The sequence below is a fragment of the Ammodytes marinus genome (assembly GCF_949987685.1).
Source record: "Ammodytes marinus genome assembly, chromosome: 5".
Taxonomy (NCBI): domain Eukaryota; kingdom Metazoa; phylum Chordata; class Actinopteri; order Uranoscopiformes; family Ammodytidae; genus Ammodytes; species Ammodytes marinus.
Window position 1 is genome coordinate 18,026,936 of NC_137234.1, and position 20,392 is coordinate 18,047,327.

Below are 20,392 nucleotides of genomic sequence, written 5' to 3' on the forward strand. Positions count from 1 at the left end.
TTTCTAAATGTTTGGTTGATGGCATTTAGTGTGTTTGAGATGCTGTGTAGACCATCGTTTGCTGCAGAAACCTGTAGTAATTGACTTTTATGAAGATATGACAAGGAGTGTCTGGGGAAAATATGTTTCCTATTTTCCAGCCGTCCCCCAAAAATGTACAGGGTAAAATCTTGTTTTTTGTTAAAAGTAGGCAATGACCTCAGAAATAAGTATATATACTTTTCTAAGCACCATTACAACTATTTTGAAGAAAAACTACAATGGCAGCAGCAGTACGTTTCGAAGGAAAACTGCTGATTCATAGTGTCCTGTTCTGCAGGTTCAGTCAAGGCATTCACTTTTTGTAGCTACTTCTCTCAAAGTGTCAAATACCTACAGTGTACCAATTGAAAAGTAATCTAATTTGAAGGAATTGTGAATATGTCAAGCCATACTGCAATGCAATAAATGTATCTCAATAACTTTTGTGTGGTCACATGAACTGCTACAGATTACACTTACCATCATATTTTGTATCTCATTAGTGTTGTGTTAACCATCTGCTTTCATTTCTATACATCTTTAAGTTGTTATCTGTATCTGATTTTGCATCCTTGCATGTTGTGCAATACATACGTTAACCATTACCATCTTAATAAATTGAATGTGTTTTGCTTGTTGGTTGTTGCTATAGATGTCTCATTGCTATGTGAGATGTTCATGTCCTTTAGTGATTGAGAGGAAATATTGACACTATCGTCACCTCTGTAAAAATGGTAGTGTGTTCCCTTAGTTAATCCAAATCTTAAAATATCAATTTGCCATATGATTTTTTTCATTATTCTTAAGATTTAATTAAACCTGTATGTGATGCATTAACTAAGATAACTTAGTCACTGCAAACAGAATGAAAGGTCAATGGCTTTTGGAAATCCCTTGCTGAAATCGGGACAACATTTGAGTGGGTGCAATGTCTTCCAATACACTAACAAATATATTCATGAACTTGAGATTTTTTTCTGAAACATTCACAAAAGATAAGTATAGTCTAATTATTGAAAAATGATATTTGTCATGACCCTATGTAAAAGTGTCCATCTGCCTTGATTACAGCCCTAAGTCAGTCCATGCTGGCTTTGAACAGAGAAGATGCCAGAATCTTTCATGAAAGTATCAGACACGGTAGAGTAACTTACGGTACTACTTAAAAAGCCTAACTTTCATGGTACTTATTTATGCCACAATCTTACATTAATCAATAGATTTTTTAATTTTTTCCTAAAATTTATTTTATGTCTATCACAATGCTTCTGCTTAAGTTTGTAAACTGTCTGGCATGATAAAAATGTCAGACTTGTAGTAATTACAAGCATGCATCTCACATTGACTACTGCTTTCAGTGCATGTGCTGGAGTATTCTCACAATACAAATCTAGTCTTAGCATAGGTCCTGTAGTTTTTTAGTTTAATGTACATATGTTGAACTCATTACTGAAAGAAAACATAACTTTGTACCCCAGCTGGAGGCCCAAACTGGAATATAGAAGGTGAGACATTATCCCAGCTTCCAAGTAGCTACTCTAGAGACTGTATGCTTCCATGCCGCACATCATGATTCTGAATGATCCGCTTCTCTGGTTGATTTTGTCAACATACCAGACTCATTGTGAAAGGACCCACATCTCAATAGTACAATGCATGTCATTTAGTAGATCTGTAGAAGTTGACATGTCAGATTCATTCTGGAATGAACCTCATCTTAACGGCAGTAGATACTTTTATGTGTCATATTGTAAGGAGTTCAGTTATACATTATTCTGGAATGACTGCACATCAAGTGGTTCTGAAAGCATATCAGACCCATTTCCAATATTCATCCATTCATGCACTTTTGCCCAAAACATTTTTCTGTATATTGGGTGATCATGCATACGTTTTAACACAAAAATGTTAAAATTGCTTTCCAGTGCATACAATTTAATGCACTGTATCTACAGTAATATTTTATAGAAATTGCCGTTGATTACTTTTACTTTGTAGGTATTTAACATAATTAAAATTTAAAATATGCTTAAATGTGGTTCTAGACATCCAATATCTTTCATATGTTACATATTATGCCTAAAAGGTATTTAATGCGTGAATGATGAGCGTTGGGGGGTTCAAAGCACACAGAGAGCTTCAACCATAGTTATGTGTTTTGATTCTATATCATATATCTATACCATACACAAGGTAGATTTTTTATCAAGGAAAAATGCAGTGCACACAAGTGGGAAAAGGCAATGTAAATAAGGTGAATTATTATTTTTATTCAAAGTATTACTATTAGTAGTAGTAGTAGTAGTAGTAGTAGTAGTAGTAGTAGAAGTATGAAAACACACAATGGGACAACTCCAAACCTAGAGTGTTTTCACTAAAACTGTTAAAGATGCTACAAGGAACCATTAAATGTTTCTGAAACAGTCTAATTTTCCCTCTGATGATCATACATTATATGTTACAGCAACAAGACCATCAGTGCAAAGAATGCTATTTTTTGATAGTTTTTCTTAATGCCTTTGTCATGGGTTCGCTCACCCAGGAACAGCAGCTGGGGTAGTAAAAACACTACCGCTTTTGTCCAAAGGGGGTGCAAGTATTAACAAAAACTGGAAGTTCCTTGGAGCAACTTTAAATCTCACAATTCATAATTTCTTTTGGCTTCTCTCAACAACAATGCGTCATATACTGCAGCTATGAAATGTGTTAAAAAAAACCTAACACCCCACTGGGGAGCATTGCATGGTATCAGAAGCATGCAAATCTTGATATGCTCTTGAAATGAACTCATCCTTCATTCAGTGCTTGCAGGGATCATTTGATCTCATAGACGATATGATTAGGGTGGGACAGAGTTTATACATCTTTACTTACAACTATCCCATCAGGGTGTATCTGATATCTGCTTTAGAACAAACGTAGATGGATATGTGACCAGCATTGCGATGCATTGTAGAAAGTGTTTTCCAAAGCTTAATCGCAAGATTTACCTCAAGTTTTCATTACTATGTTTGAAGGACAGATTTATCAAGCTATTAGGGAATACAGTAGTTGCTTGTTTGTGTGTTCATGGCTTTTAACCACTACTTATCCCTGCCCAGCTTACCACTTGAGGACGGAGGACACAGATTGGTTTGACAAACCAAGAGAAGGTCATCCCCAGAGCGGAAGTATGTCAGACAGGAGACAGGTGAGTTCAAACCAACATTACACTGTGCAAATTCCTCACTTGCATTCTTTTTTAAGGAAACCTAGTTCCTTAATACTGTAAATTCCTTCAATTCTCTCTCAGATTAATCTGGTCCCTTATGCCTTCCCCCACACTCGCACCAAGCTTAAAAGAGACCTGAAGGACACCAGTGTATCAGGTATAAGGCAAACACAGAACACACAAACATTTAAACGATTATGCTCACAATCATTTTAATCATAGTTTTACTAATTAGGATATGTTTATTTTTCCCTAAGGGAATGGACTTGGGATCCGTGTGGTAGGTGGGAAAGTGATTCCGGGTGGCAGAGGAGAGATTGGAGCTTACATTGCCAAGGTTATCCCAGGTGGTGTGGCTGAACAAACAGGAAAAGTATTAGAGGGTAAGAGGAGAATCCGAAAATATATATTTTTTGATCTGCTCCATTGGGCTTAATTATTTTTAATTAAGGAAATGCCACGTTCATACTTTGGAAGTGAAAATACATTGCTGGTTGTTATTGTAATAAAATAACTACACCTTTCCATCATTCCCTAAAAAATGTATGCATATAAGAGCAGATTTGTGATTTATAGGATCCTGTATCCAATAATACATTTAGTTTCTAAATATTGAGACAACAATGGTATAATTTTAAATATTTAACATGTATTAACTGTAAGTGTCAATCTGCAAAATCCCTCTTTGAATCACTAAATGCCAGATGGACATGTAAGAAGCTGCTGTAGCCTTCTGTGTTGCAGACTGTCATGTCTCATTCCCCTAACACATCCCATCCAAACGAAGAAAAAGCATGTCAACTCACCCTCAATAGCACTGGGCTATATTAGTCATTATAGGCTACATTTAGCTTCCAAACAGACATAGACAAACACACACACACACACACACACACACACACACACACACACACACACACACACACACACAGACAGAGTCATTCGCTCTATAAACATGACATATCCCTACTCAATGATTCATATGATTTCCAGATGACTGATCTTCTTAGGTTAATTGTTTTGTCAGAGAAGAGCCTGTATTTTGATAGTAATTTCCACTGCTGTATTTAAGGACAGCATTGGTTAGTTTCTCTCTTCACTGGGTAATCTGCCCATAGAGACTGCCATTACTTTACTATTGCACAAGGGAAGGAATTAAGGGCTGATCAGATCATTTATTTCTCCTTGGTCCATGTTCCCTTTTATTGGCATTAGTCGCAAAACAAACACAAAAATAAGTAAATAGGAATCACATCTAGTGTAGCATACTGAATTATAACTATGCAAATGTCTTCTGTTTATGTTTAACTGAAATAGAATTGTTGCAGAGTTTGCCTTTAGGTGCAAAGAGAAATAAAGTGGGGGAGGATACAGTGAATTATAGAGAAAGCACTGGCTCATGCAAAGGATATGGAGGTATACATCCAAGCCTTTAATCATCACAGCAGCTGGTGAGTTGCTTTATGAACAGAGGCCATATTTCAATTGTGTTGCTCAGACCTCAAGCAGCCCTGGGCTAGGGTTAGCTTCAACGTAAAGCACACATACCATAGGAGAACAGCCCCCCTTCGTTGTTGTTCAATGTAATGTTATTATTTATTTTAAAAAATATTATTCTTTTATTTTTTTATCCCTACAGTTTTTGTACGGAACAAGGGATGATTGTAAGGGTTGGATGGGGTTTATAGAAATATAAAAAATGTAAATTGTTAAAATGCTACAAAACTTTGAACATTATCGCAAAAATAAAATTACCACTGTAAAATATTACAACTTGTGTGACATTATCTATCTGTGGTCTAACAAACAATTTAAAATACATGTAAAAAATGTTTTTAATTATTACGCCACTGGTTGTACTACAAGTTGAAGCATTGGCTCTGGAGTGTGAGCATACAGGCTCTATCCAGATGGAATCATGTTTCAAAACTAGAGATGGGTTGAAATGACTTGCCACAGGCTCCAACATATTGTCTAGGAATTGATCAAACCCTTCCATCTCGAAATATTTATGCCTTGTTATCTTTATTACACTGCAGGAATGCAGGTGTTGGAGTGGAACGGAGTGCCTCTGATGGGAAAGACTTATGAAGAAGTGCAGTGCATCATGGGCCAGCCATGTGCAGAGGCGGAGCTCTGTGTGAGACTGTGAGTTACATCTGTCATCATTTACCCCCCATCCCACAGAAACCCCTACATGTTTAGTCGCAATATGGTACGCTGCACCCATGTACACCTTCTCTCCTCCCTCCTTTCCCTTATCTTCATTCCACAATCCTTCATCCGACAAATATCACTATCTGACTGATTACTGCTAAGATACACTGTTTGCTATTCCATCATAAATTTCCTGTATGGATCCAAACAGCGACCTTAACATGCTGTCTGACCCTGAGCACCCACAAGCCCTGGAGCACCATGTCCAGCTTAAGGCTGGTATGTACAAGGATTTGTTGATATGTCAGCATGTATGCATGTATCTGTATACCTTTTTCACATAGATACAATGTGCATCACTATATACATTTTTCTCAGTAGGCGGGCAGCGTTCCCCTGGTGTGGATCCTAAGCAGTTGGCTGCAGAATTGCAAAAGGTTTCACAGCAGCAAGCGCCTGGTGTGGCTGGAACAGGGGTTGGGCCTGGGGGCTTAGGGGTTCTCTCTGCGCTGGAGCGCTCTGCACTCCTCCACTCTGGAACTGGATCAGCTGCCTCTAGTGGCGTGCCGAGCCCCGGCCAGCCTGCATCGCCTGCCATAAACAAGAAACATCGACACAAGGTAGTGGATTTGACTTGTTAAGCATGCTTGTGCTTGCTCATCTCAGACACACTGTTCAGTTGTGAAGATTTCAGTTTACAATTTGACAACAAGACAGGATGTAAATAGTGTACAACCGGTTCGTATATTGTAGGTCGATACATTGTCTAAAATATAACTGAAGTCTGAATGCACAATAGTATGTATCTCTTTATAGACTGTGGAACCCTGTGTGGTCCATTGTTCACCTCTATTACTATTACTACTCTACTGTATCTATCTATCTATCTTCCCATACTTCACAAAAGGACTTTTCAGTCAACGACATGGCCGAGGTAGACACATCTCTCCTGAGGCTCATAGATCATGAGAAATCTTTACTCTACATATTCCTTACAAGGACAACCCATTACAGTTTTTCTCAGTTGCTTTGGTGCTTTTCTCAGATCAGAATGAAAATTCTCATAACTATTAGTTCAACCTCCGCAACATTTAGTCATTTGAGCACATCATAGTAGCAATTTCTCCTTCCTCTGAACATCTGAGCAAATGCTTTTGGACATGTATCAGTTGCTTTCATACAATTCTCTGCTGTTTTATAACATTGTCATTTGCTTATGTCATGTCAGTCAAAATGAACTATACTTATGGATGCTGAATAGTCGTTCCCAATAAAACTGATAGTCTTCATTTCATTGCTTGAGTCATTACATACAAAATTGTTGAACTAGTTATCAAATTCTGTCAAGCACATTTTATACCTTTTCTTTATCATAGATACTTTCCTCGCTGCATTGCAAGGGATAATATCCGTTGTGATGTAGATATGCGTGTCAGACAGACAGGAACGTCTGGATGTGCCAGAATGATTTACCTATTTATGGTCAGTTACAATATGTGCTGTTATATTGTTCACATTTGTGCACAGCTCTACCAAAAGGGTGTTTTTTTATGTTTGTTCTAAATAAGTGACTGAAGTGTATTTTTCGTTTGCACAATGCTGTAGAATTGCAAAGAGCATATACTGTAAAAATGTGAAACATACGTATTCAGTGTCTTGTACTCACTTACTCCCCTAACTACAGCAATGTGTAACTTTACTGTAGTTTTCAAATGGCTGTACAAGTAGTGTATAGTGCTGTCTTGAGCATTTTCAGGTAATGTCACCGAGTTCTGACCTTTTTTTGCATTGGAAAACACTGAGAGAATAAACTGTCATAATGAAAACATGACAAAGCCATTTGACTATCATGTTCATAAACTATGGTGTCAAGACTTCTCATTTTGATGACACTGGCAGTTTCATTGATATGAATACTTGCTTTTGAGGAATAGACTATCCATTTTGAGCAAGTGACGTACTTTTGCAGGTTATTCACTAGGTTTTGCAGTTTGCACAAATTGTTTTGCGAGATGCACTAACTGCTGTGCAAATGTTAATAGTGATGTGAGAAAAGCACCAAAGCGACTGAGAAAAACTGTAATCTGTAAACTGAAAATATATTGCAAGAGTGAAGTCAGAGCACCATTCACTTCAACCTATTCCCAGGGAAATGACAGTCTGGTATTACTGTTACTTTAGTGTGTTCGTCAGGTCAGGTCTGCCGATGTTTTCTGGGTCTGTTTGACTACTAGTGACACAATCATTGTACAGCCATTGTATGCTCTTCCCAACAATAATTGTATTGTATTTTGTAGCCAACAGAGACACCGCATCCGATCACTGGAGAAATTCAGGTATTAAAACAAAAACTAACCTTAGACTATAGAGTATTTTTTTAGTTGTGCTGTCTTTCTCACACAGTCTCCACTCCAACATTTTTCCCTCAGCTCCAGATCAACTATGACAGGAACCTGGGAAACCTGATCGTCCACGTCCTGCAGGCCAGGAACCTGGCTCAGAGGGACAACGATGGCTACTCTGACCCATTTGTCAAAGTCTACCTCTTACCAGGGAGAGGGTGAGCTCTGACAGTGTTTGAGTGTTTGCCAATGTCCAGTCTGTGTCTGCCTTTCTGTGTCTTTGTCTGTCTCGTTGTCTCTCCCCTTATTACTTTTTGACTTTGTATTGACTGTGCTATATGGAATTGACTTAATGCTTAGGTTTGAGAGAATGAGACTGGACATGATGCTATTAGGCAATCATCTGCAGTGTAATTTAATTCAGTTTGATTTGATCTCTATGAATGAATGGATGAGTGTTTTAGACTTCATAAAAGCTGTGAGAGAAGAGCCTTAGCCCAGTGCTTCTAAAATGGTGGGGCCGTGAGTTGTCAGGGGGGGGGGGGGGGCGCGGGCTGCCTTGATTTCCAACTGAAAAAAAAAAAAAAAAAAAGTGCTAGCAAGTGCGATGTGTGCTTTTGTATGGTCATATCCGCCCGAAAGGCCGCGATTTGCAGTAAATACATGTCCACATGTGTCTCCAAGTGTCTCTGTAGACTATTTAAAAAGAAATCAAGCAAGTAGACTAATAATAACATTAATGAATTATTGGTTATCACATCACAGAAGGCCTATTGGCCTATAATAATAAAAAAACACCACCTTAACTATGTTTACAGTTTAAAAATGTTTTGAATGAAATGCAAACCTCAGTGAATCATTTGCTCTTGCTTCTCTGTCCTGAGATTCACACAGACTGAGCAGTCTTGTTTAAATGTTACAAATTGAGCTAATAAACTGAACTTTGAAGTTATCTCAGCTAATTTTTGTTATCTAATTTGATAATAAGGTGATTGTATGCAGAATGCTTGTGCCAGAAACTCATACAGTGGTTTTGTACAGATAAATAAATAAATAAATATTAGCAGGTTCTCAATAGTATTTTGATCAAAACAAATGCTGTCCCCTAGGGGGGGCATGACAGAAAATAATTGAGAACCACTGCCTTAGCCCATCATGCAACATTATAATATGTAATATTACCGGGTCATAGACAGCCTACTTGTATGCAAACAATCTCTTTCCAACCTGTTTTTGACCAAACATAATTTAGTATCATAGTATTGCTTGCTAGTATTATGTCCCGGGCTTCCTCGGCTCTGGTTTATTCCACCCTCTTCTCAAGAGCCTGTGAATAGCAAGAGAAAGGATCAATACTGCTCTGCTGTAACAGTATATGTTGGTAGACCCCATTAGGCCTGTTCATGAGATTATGAACCCTCTCTACCTACACGCTGCATACATTAGGAATGAGCGCTTTATAGGAGAGCCCTTATGTTCTCCTGTTGTTTCATTTGAGGTGTATTTTGAAATTTATTTGTTGACATAAGCAGCAGCAGAGTGCACAGGCACGGTAGCTCAACTAAACAGTTCAGAATAGTGCATTAATAATTCACCCATGAGCTGAGATTTTATCATTGTGAGGCATTTTGGTCTTGCATCACATACATTGCTTGGGCACAAAAACAATTCAACAACCTGCAGAGAATATGGATTGCCTCAGCTCTCTATCCTTTACTGCCTTTTCTTTGAGCTCTCTGGGCTTCTCTGACTGTGTTTTGTTTGTGTTTTTGCTTTTCTTGTTTGTGATATCTGCCCTCCTCTTCCTCTTCTGGACTTCCTCAGCCAAGTCATGGTTGTCCAGAATGCAAGGTAGTGTGGTGCTGATCTTTGCTTTTAGTTGGTGTCTTGTTTTTCTTTCTGTAAAGTATGTCTCCAGTGTGGTTTTCCATCCTTTTGTTGTGGCCTTTGTTGTTCGTCCAATGATCTGCTTAATTTCATGTTTAAAAGCATTGCTTATTTCTCTCCATGCCGCTCACTTTTATTTCTCCTCAGCTTCTATCTCTGACGTGATTTGTGATTTTCAAAGCATATTAGTAAAAATAGACCATTAACAATTGAAAGCACATTTGAGTTGTTTCTGCTGTCTTCACAACAGGAGAATGACTGTATTGCAAGCGTCAGTCAACATTTATTGACAGTTTTGTGAATGTTTGTCATGGGCTCAGGCAGGGAAGACACCTTTTTATTTTAACTGACAACCAATCATTCTGAATCATGACTTATTAGCGCTGATAACAAGAGAAGGACCAAATATGCCCAGAAGACCATGAACCCAGAATGGAACCAGACTGTCATCTACAAGAACATTCATTTGGAGCAGGTAAAACAAACAAACACACACACACACACACACACACACACACACACACACACACACACACACACACACACACACACACACACACACACACACACACACACACACACAGTGCAGTGGACCACGTTGGGTGAAGTGGATGTATACCCTTTTTAGGTTTTTGTCCTTGCTTTGCCTTGCCTTGTGCATTATCAGTATCCCTGTGCAACCTCTTTTAAGTACTTCCAAGACAGCAATCATTTCTGCTCTCAAACTCTTTTAACACAGTTGTCTATGACATGCTCTTGTGTCTGTCTGTTGCCTGTAGGTTGGCAAAATGTGTGTATGGGCTGTGGACTGCTGAATTGAATTGCCCTCTTGGATAATTAAAGTTGTTTGAACTTGAACTTTGAACAGACAGCCTAATTGCACATCATTTTCACAAAAAGAGTGAGAGACATACGTAATCCTTTGCCTGTGAGCTTGTCTATTACTGTGTGTACGGATGTGTTTTTCTTCTTCTTCTTGGTTGTCTGTGTTTGCTTGGTGCATGTGTTGTTTGGGGGAGATACACCACCAAGTAATTACAACTGCGAGGGATGATTGCAGATGCCGTAGCTTTAGCAGTCAGTGAATAGAAAATCTTCTGCGAAGGCCGAGGCTTCATAAGATCCTCTGAGGCAGCCTTCTGTTAATCACTGGTCATAGTTGGAGCGGCATTAAAGACGCTGCTGAATCGCTCTTGCTCAGAGCCCCCTGAGTTATGTTTCCATTTCCTCCACACGTTCCTCTACACAGACACACTGACAGTTATATGCAAACATACATGGACATATATTGGAACTAACCAAATCTAATGTAATTCCTCTTTGATTTCAGTAAATGGCCCTGCTATCATAGGTTTGCATTCATGCATGTCCTGTACATATAGTGTACTTGAGCAGCTTTCTGTCATGCTTTCTCCACCTACATGCACTCAAACACTGGCTCACTTACACATGCATATTTCTCTCCCTCACATACATATGTACACAAGATCCGCCGTTACAATCTGTGCCTCTCTCTTCTCTTCTTTGCTCTTTCTATCCAGTTAAAGAAAAAGACGCTGGAGGTGACAGTGTGGGATTATGACAGATCCTCCTCCAATGACTTCCTTGGAGAAGTGAGTGCTTTTCTAAATTGGAATTCCATGTCTGAAGATGTCAGCTGCATTTAGCATTTACCCTACACAGAAGTTGTATGCTGCTTTATTGTTCAATGTAACCACCTTTTTCCTACAACAACCTAATACCATTAGGCTTATACTTATATACGTTTCTCTCCTCTCACGAAGTCCAAAGTCAAGCTGTACATCTCAATAGTGAGCAGTGATGTGTATCTAGTGCTAAATGCAGTATTCATTACACTTTCTTTTACAAATAGACTGTTTGTGCAAGCTATCCTGACACGACTTTTCATTTACCTTCCTACAAATTCCTTTCCTTGTATCAGTGAGTGTTTTTTTACATGTTGTGTTTTTACAAGTGTTAGGCTTGTTTTTAGATTTAAACGTTCTATTATCCTCACTGTGTGTGTGTGTGTTTTTGATTTGTCCCAGGTGTTGATTGACTTGTCAAACATCGCCCTGCTAGACAACACTCCTCGCTGGCTGCTCCTGAAGGAGCAGAGTGAGAGCATTGAGCACAGCAGAGCCCATACTGCTGCTCAGGGTCCACCAGGGTCTGGATCAGGTCAGGATCAGGGTCAGGGATACGGCCAAGGCCAGGGACATGTATCAGGTCCTGGGATGGGTCCTGGCTATGGCCTGGGACAGGGGCACGAACCAGGACAGGGAGATGGGAGTTATGACTCACCTAAAAACTCTGTAATCAAGAGCAGAAGCCATGGAATCTTTCCTGATCCAGCCAAAGGTACAATTGCTCCCATATGTATCAGTTTCTAGCCCGGTAACTACTCATCCACATCCTCCTTATTCCCATGAATATTTTTTTTCTACAGTATATGACTGGTACTCTGAATAATGACATTTATATAATTGTTCTCAGCCGGTTTCTGTTTTTGGTATAAAGTCACTTGTCATGGCGATGCAGGCTGTTTCCATAGAAACACAAATGCTTATCTTTTCTTGACAGCCATAACAACACTCCATGTGCTTGCCAACTGATATAATGCACAAACAGGTCCACTGTTGAGCAGAAAATATGAAATATTGTTAAAATTGCGGATTATTTTCGTCTCATATCTCTTATCCAATTAGCAGTCATAACCCTGCATTTATTCTTCCTGCAGACATGCAGATGATGTCTTTGGAAAAGTCACACAGCAGCCCAGGCAGCTCCAAGTCTTCTTCTGATGGCCAGCTGCGCTCCCATGGCCCCTCTCGAAGCCAAAGCAAGAGCAGCGTCACTCAGGCACACCTTGAGGATGCTGGGATAGCCATTGCTGCCGCAGAGGCTGCCGTGCAACAGTCCCGCCTGCAACCAAGTAAATCCCTCCCCTACCCATGATACACTTCCTGTGACATGCTTCCTTTTTTCCTGTGCATGCAAGCTTTGTTGAATATGTCAGATAAAAACCTGAACCACAGTGCATTCACTTCCGTAACATTTTACCTTTGCCTTCTGCTCACCTCATCTAACTTTTCTCTGTTAGCACAATTTGATGCAATCAGACTTAAACCATTTACTATACCAAATCTAAGGCAGATGCAAAAGACTAATAAGAATGATCAACACCTACACTTGCCTAAGCTTTTAAGTCTAAAATTAAATAATTGTGGCAGGACAACAGCTAAACAAAATATTTATTTTCAAAAGCTAAGGAATACATGTATTGTGTTAACTCTAAAAAAGGAGCTTTAGATCCAACTGTTACTACATAACTTGTGCATGTGCAAATCCCGAGCATATGGTTTCTACAAAACCCCAGTGTGGAGATCTCCAACCCTAGTACAGAAACCAAACTGGGATGGCAATCCCTCACATCTTGTACCATATAAACATAATTTAAACAATCCATTCATGTTTGCTTTAATCGTTAGTGTGATGTCATCAAAATAAAATCCCTTTAGGAGATAAATTAGCCATGTTTCAGAGCTATGTTAGCATGCAGATGCAGCTTCCCTGGCTATTTTTCCCTGGCCACTGAGAACTTTGCAATGCAACAGTCTCTCTGTATGTGTGCATGTGTGTGGCATATGAATGAACCCTTAGATAAGTCACAACATACACACACACACACACACACACACACACACACACACACATACACACACACACACAAAACACACACAGACACACACAGCTATGGCACACAGGCTCCCCACCCCTCCCAATCCTCTCCCACACCTGCCGTCTAAAAAAAGGAGACATAATGTGAAGTGAGCCAGTCAAACCAGGAAACACAGACACACCAAGAGGTTCAAAAGTCAACAGGAGGCTCACTCTGCACTCACCGGCCAATGAGAGTAAAGCTGTCAGCTAACCATAGGAGGAACAAGTTTCAAGGGAAGGTGAGGCAATTATAGACAAAAAGTACTAATACCTATTATTTATCCTACCTTATTAACCTATTAACCATAATACAATAACATTTTTCAATATTTAAACATACATTAGAAAATAAAGTATACCATATAATCAAATGTGTAAATATTTGAGGTCACAAATTAATTCTCATTTAATTAATGTTATGTGTGCATGTCTGTCTGTATGAGAGTAGGAAGATGTTTTTTTTTCAGTTGTATTAGTCATAATAAAAAAAGAAATACAAGCAGACACTCTCACTAAGTATCCCCCTTTGTCTAAACAGAAACACTTCACACATTCCCTGAACCAAACCCGCTCTTTCATACTGCATCCAAAAGCCAAGAACAAAAAATCAATTGTCAAAAAGAACACCTATATTGTCTCACATTAAATCCATTTTCATCTGTTTTTAAACTTGGTGACCCTCATTTATTTCTAGTGAGAGGATATAATGTGGTCTTCATGCTTTAACCAAGGTGAAACACTGCAATGCAAGGACATACGTAGATCTACATTGATGTGGTCGTCCCTCGCTATGTTGTTGTGTGACCATCAGTCAAAGTTATGTGTAACAAAAAGCATCAGTGAGTGATAGCTGGGTCTGTAAACTATTTCAGCTGTATGTTGTAATGCATGCTGGTGACATGTGTTTGTTGATGATCAAAGAAATAGAAAAAACTCACAGCAATCGATAGATAGATAGATAGACGGACGGACGGACGGACGGACGGATGATAGATAGATAGATAGATAGATAGATAGATAGATAGATAGATAGATAGATAGATAGATAGATAGATAGATAGATAGATAGATAGATAGATAGATAGATAGATAGATAGATAGATAGATAGATAGATAGATAGATAGATAGATAGATGGATGGATGGATGGATGGATGGATGGATGGATGGATGGATGGATGGATGGATGGACGGACGGACGGACGGACGGACGGACGGACGGACGGACGGACGGACGGACGGACGGACGGACGGACGGACGGACGGACGGACGGAGGGAGGGAGGGAGGGAGGGAGGGAGGGAGGGAGGGACGGATGATAGATAGATAGATAGATAGATAGATAGATAGATAGATAGATAGATAGATAGATAGATAGATAGATAGATAGATAGATAGATAGATAGATAGATAGATAGATAGATAGATAGATAGATAGATAGATAGATAGATAGATAGATAGATAGATAGATAGATAGATAGATAGATAGATAGATAGATAGATAGATAGATAGATAGATAGATAGATAGATAGAGAGATAGATAGAGAGATAGAGAGATAAATAGATCCTCACCATAATACTAATACTTGCTTACTCTTGCCACCCTCAGGACCGGGACACAGACTGGGTGATGTCTCAGGGCCGGTTGTTCTGTCTGCACCAAGTCTTGTGGGAGACACGTATAGAGGTCTGGATGGGGAAGAGGGGGCAGGCATTGGAGTAGACAGTGCCATTTTTCAAGTGCCATGCATGTAAGACTATTTGTGGTTCATTTTAAGCAGCACATTGTGCATCCACATATGTTAACGGCTGACAGTACTTGTCTTATGAATAAATTCCATATTCATATGTTGTTGTTTTTTCCTTACAGTGGTAACACTATTCCTAACGGAACCGACAAAAACCAACTAGGGACCCCAGAAAGTGAAGGTACATTCCAGAAATGTTGCCCATTTACAGGAAAGAAAAGAAGAGAAACACGAGATTTCAGTTGTTTTGTTACTTTGTAAGGTCGCAATCTGCTGTTTACTCTGTAATACACTATATACTGTACATATTATTTTGGTTGGTTGAACACAGAGATAGTATAAAGGTTGAACATTGTTGTATGTCGCCATCTGCTGGTAACTTTGTATACACTGTTTTTATATATAAATAATAAAAAAAAAAATCCCCACTCGCCCCATCCTGTATATATATATATATATATATATATTTTTTTTTTTATATATATATATATATATACCCAGCCACTCAATTTACCACATCTAAAAAAAATAATTCATGATGACTCTATTTAATTTTAACTGAATTGCATATCTCTAATTACAACCTACATTTACTTAATGCATGGCTTGAGTTGGTGGAAGAGGAGTGGCTGTCACATTATATTCTACCCACTGTCATAACGATATCTATGTTTCATGTAGCTCAGGTGACATGATGCTTCTCTAGTTTCAATGTGTAACAAAGAGCCCAAGGTCATCCTGGGCTGTAGTCTGGCAGCTAGTATGCAGATCAGGGTCAGGAGGTCATTTATATGGTGCCTGATGACTCATTTAACAAATCTAACTCAGCCTATCATAGTCAAACCCTTATACTTATATACTGTATATAAAAAGGATGCAAGATAAATGATACGACCCGTGTGAAGCGGCAAAGATGTTCCCGGACCTGGTTTCATTCTGCTGTGGGCCCAGGTTTAGTGATGCATAATTGTATATATATTTGTTTTTAATTACACTATGAGAACAGGTATGCATGTGCAACTGTAGGAATCATCTTTCAGGATTTAGTCAGGGTTATCTAAAAAAAGGAATGCAGAAAGCACAAATTATATTCTAATAACTGATGCAAAATTATATTTCATTGTTGTTTTTAGGTGGTAAAACACAAGTAATGGGAGAGATCAAGGTCGCTCTCAAGAAGGAGGTGAAGACCGAAGGAGACCAACTGGTCTTGGAGATCCTTCAATGCAGGAACATCACTTACAAGTTCAAAAGCCCAGACCATCTCCCAGGTCTGGCAGGAGTGTATATTTGTGCACATGCATGAGCAACTGTATATGGGTGTCTGTCCCCATTGACTTTTAAAGGTTTCCAAGTTCACTTGTAATTTTTTTGTTATTTATTCAATTTGCCTTCAGATCTGTATGTGAAGCTGTATGTGGTGAATGTAGCCACTCAGAAAAGGATTATCAAGAAGAAGACCAGGGTTTGTCGACATGACAGAGAGCCTTCTTTCAATGAGACCTTCAGATTCCCCCTCAACCCAACTGGACACTCCATACAGGTACAACAGGCATCCAAATAAGACAGTTGCAGATCTGGCTCTTTCCACATTTAAAACATTATATGCCTCACAACACTGATCAAATTTGGTCACTTTTAATACATTGTTGTGCATATCTGATTGACAGAGCTTGATAGAATCACAGAAAATAAATGCCATGTGCTGTACATATTTGCAGTAACTAGTCGTGTAGTGATTCAATTGTGTAAGTGTAGTTTACATACAGCCTTTTGCTGTTGACATACAGCTTTTTGTTGTTGACACTGTGACATGACATTTCCAAAATGACTGAAAACAGCTTATTAAAACTGGAGGCTTGTAATCTCCGACAAGTCATAAACCTCATTATGAGATTTTTTATAAACTGGTCTGCTGCCTCAGCAGCTGGGAAATTGAAGTAACCTCCTCGGGCTACATGATCTGAAAGTAACTAGTAGTTTTTATAAAAGGCTCATCCTACACAGACAGTTTTATGGTAACAAAATACAGGCAACTCTTACAGTATCATGCATTGACTTTTTTGACGTTTCTAAAGGTACAATTGTATTGGATTTTTTTATTTTTATTTTTTTAATACAGGGACAGTATTATCAAACATTTCTGTCAATATGCCAGAATTAGCCAGAAGGCTATTTTTCATCTGCAGTCCCTAGACCGATGGTAAAAGTCACCCTAAAAGAAAATAAAGTTACACATTTGCATAACACAACATACCTATAGTAAAACGTACTATTAAAAAGTAAGTAAAGTAAAAAGTACTATTAAGCTAAAATATACAATAAAAATTTGTAATTTATTTTTGATTAAAGATAATACTAATATGTCGTCAGTATATTTCTTGCTGATGCAAGGTTCAACTCATACATTGTTTTCCAGAAAAGTACATATTGATCAGTAGATCAGACTTTGTCGTCCTTGTTACCACTTTGCTAGATGGTGATTCAATTATTTATGCAGAATAACAGGCTTAAATGTACACTGTTCAAGACGGAATGGGTGCGTGAATTTAACACTAACAATCCCATAACAACATAATCTCTCTGATTTTAATTTTTTCAGCTTTTCTTGGTGTCAAATGGTGGCAAGTTCATGAAGAAGACCCTGATAGGGGAAGCCTACATATGGCTTGACAACGTGGACATGAGGAAGAGAGTGGTCAGCTGGCACAAGTTATCTGTCAGCACCACTCAGACCAACCCCTGAGGATTAAACAAAAAGATGAAGATTTGACAGATCAACGAAAGGTGAAGCCAGAATGTACGACAAAAAAATTAAGTAGAGGAACGGAAAATATCCATTTGATTCCTCCATTCTTCCTTTACTTCCTCAGTTATTAAGTTATATGAAGGAGGGAAGTATGTGCTTATTGCATAACAACTCTATCAGTCTAACACTGCCAGCACACATGTCAAACTCTTCCCATTTCAAGTGTCTGCTGGCTGTGGACTTTGCTTGTACTGTATGATGCAAACATGCAAATACCACAGCAGAAACTGAAACAGACCTAGCAGCAATATGGCTTTCAGAACAGTGATTCAGTGATTTCCTTTAATATGGAATTTATCCATAGTTCCAATTTCATGATCCACTTAAGACATTGTTGTTTTGGTGCTGTGCAACTGAGCTAACATATCTAAAAGAGGGCAACATTAGACAAAAAAGACACATTTTAGCTTGGGTTTTCTTCATATGAGAGTCATCGTTGTAATGCCCGAATGATGGTTGTGATGTGTTTGGATATCAGTGGTCTTGAAATATTTAGTAATGAAGGAATGCATCGTGTTTTTGTATGACAGTCTATCAGTTTCATGTAAAACGAAGAAAATAAAAAGGGAAACAGACAACAAAGCATATTTAGAAAATAGTCAGACTGTTGACGTCTGCTATAGGATAACGGTAAAATGTACAGCACTTCAGATTGTAGATATCTCAGATAAAGGTTACAGAGCATATCAGAGAATCACATTGTACAGTGTGATGTTTATATAATATACAAAGATATCAGATGCAGAATATATATATCTAAATACAATATACAGTATGAGAGTTGTTCTCTTGTCAATAGATTATATATATAATCCGACATAGACATATGATCTCTGTTAGACTGAGGCTGTGGGTGGCGCACTGACAATCCAGTAGGCTACTTTAGTCTATGGTATAAGCAGTCTTATTAGCTAGTTAGTTATGTGAATGTGGACCTATGTGAGCTCCAGGATGTTCTTTAAAATGCGCTCCTTTGGTCTTCTGATCTTTAACAGGGATGTGATGGATGAACATTTGGTCAAGGTCAGCATCCAGTGACATATTGCTATTTCCCTGGCCTGCTACTGTGTAGGGCAGGTTACAATACAAGGAATGCATTTCGTTTTTTAAAGTTTAAAAGACGTGCTGTGTTGAATGTTGCAAGTCAGCTCTAGAGGCTGACCAGTGTTTATCACATCCATGTCATGAGAACACAACATTTTACTCAAAGGAGTATGCTGAAGTTTGCTCAGAGGATGCTTTGTGTTAACCATCAGGTAATTACACTGTTAGGATGGACATGTAATTTACACAAGTTGTGTCAAAACCACACGTGGATTTACAACTGTCATAACTTCAGAAAGTCAGCTCTGCTTTCTGTGTGTTAGTAAAGCCCCCCCCTCCCTTGTTCTGAGTTTTACCTCAAAATAATGAAGAAGACAAAAAAAAAATGTCTCACCAGTCAAATGTCAAGGTTAGTCTGTGTGTGTCTGGCTGTGCTGTGAAACTCACTATGCTGTTTTGTGTCAGTGACTCCCGTTGCAACACAGTGAACCAGCCTCTTTCACTGCCTGTGACCAAAACACTCACTCAGGCCAAATGGGGTTCATTCATATTCAAGAACAACATGGGGACAAGTCTCGGTACTGATAGAGCAGCTGACCCATATATCCATCCTGTAATGTTTTGCCACCAAATCTACATAATAAAAAAAGAAAAGGAAAAAAAACTCATCAAATGATCCTCAGAAATACTGTCAGTGTATTTAGGCATATCACAGGGCTGATGCAATTTGTTTTTCTAAATAATCAAGTATAACAGAGGAAACAACAAACACCCTTAGAACAAGATGTCACTTGTATCTAATAGCAAAGGATAAGAAAAAAGAGAATAGAATAAGAAAGGGAGCGTGTTGGATTTTTTAGATAATTATTTTGCTGTGCCAACCTTAATTTTTTTAATTTTATTCCAGGCCCATTGGTTCTTAATTCTATGCAACATAGATGTGTTTGAATGCATTTGTTTTTTTGGAACTAAATGTTATATCTGTGAACATGTGGTCTAAAGATATGTCTAATAGGAAACAAATTGCTTTAATTTATACATCAGAAATCTGAAAGAAAATATGAAATATATTGATTTTTTTTTTACTGATTTAATATAAATTGATGTTAACAGCTGTTAATATCTACATGGAGCTTGTGCACTTTATTAATACATTGTTTGTTTTCTTGTCTCATTTGAACTGTCATGACATGCAAGATTATGTGTTTTTGTGTTTCTGCACTGAAATGAACTGAATCATTGTGTATGTGGTGGCAGACAATATTGTGGTGTGCATTATGTATCTATGTGGCAAAAGAAAAACATATACATGTTGGGGTTACTAAACACAATGCACAATCTGGGTAGAAATAACTCTTACTAGTACATCATGCTCTTAGTCTACTTACGAGTCTGTGTACACAGTACAGTAAATAAGACATGTTCCCTCAGTCATGACTGTTTAACCCCC

The 20,392-nt window shown here is 38.4% G+C and overlaps 1 protein-coding gene across 1 annotated transcript in view; it reads left to right on the plus strand.

The window, feature by feature from the left end:
• Nucleotides 1-17,835, plus strand: part of pclob (piccolo presynaptic cytomatrix protein b) — a gene marked incomplete at both ends in the record, with an annotated part of 60,377 nt that extends 42,542 nt beyond the window's left edge. The window contains 20 exons of the mRNA XM_080027665.1: nucleotides 1,093-1,161; nucleotides 1,500-1,526; nucleotides 3,123-3,211; nucleotides 3,314-3,389; nucleotides 3,490-3,615; nucleotides 5,272-5,380; nucleotides 5,601-5,668; nucleotides 5,768-6,012; nucleotides 7,687-7,725; nucleotides 7,819-7,949; nucleotides 9,556-9,582; nucleotides 10,000-10,093; nucleotides 11,160-11,231; nucleotides 11,667-11,979; nucleotides 12,359-12,553; nucleotides 14,951-15,092; nucleotides 15,212-15,270; nucleotides 16,223-16,360; nucleotides 16,487-16,632; nucleotides 17,692-17,835. Of these exons, the coding sequence (XP_079883791.1) occupies nucleotides 1,093-1,161; nucleotides 1,500-1,526; nucleotides 3,123-3,211; nucleotides 3,314-3,389; nucleotides 3,490-3,615; nucleotides 5,272-5,380; nucleotides 5,601-5,668; nucleotides 5,768-6,012; nucleotides 7,687-7,725; nucleotides 7,819-7,949; nucleotides 9,556-9,582; nucleotides 10,000-10,093; nucleotides 11,160-11,231; nucleotides 11,667-11,979; nucleotides 12,359-12,553; nucleotides 14,951-15,092; nucleotides 15,212-15,270; nucleotides 16,223-16,360; nucleotides 16,487-16,632; nucleotides 17,692-17,835 (2,309 nt within the window). The remainder of the gene's footprint in view (nucleotides 1-1,092; nucleotides 1,162-1,499; nucleotides 1,527-3,122; nucleotides 3,212-3,313; nucleotides 3,390-3,489; nucleotides 3,616-5,271; nucleotides 5,381-5,600; nucleotides 5,669-5,767; nucleotides 6,013-7,686; nucleotides 7,726-7,818; nucleotides 7,950-9,555; nucleotides 9,583-9,999; nucleotides 10,094-11,159; nucleotides 11,232-11,666; nucleotides 11,980-12,358; nucleotides 12,554-14,950; nucleotides 15,093-15,211; nucleotides 15,271-16,222; nucleotides 16,361-16,486; nucleotides 16,633-17,691) is intronic.
• Between the last annotated feature and the right edge of the window lie 2,557 nt (nucleotides 17,836-20,392).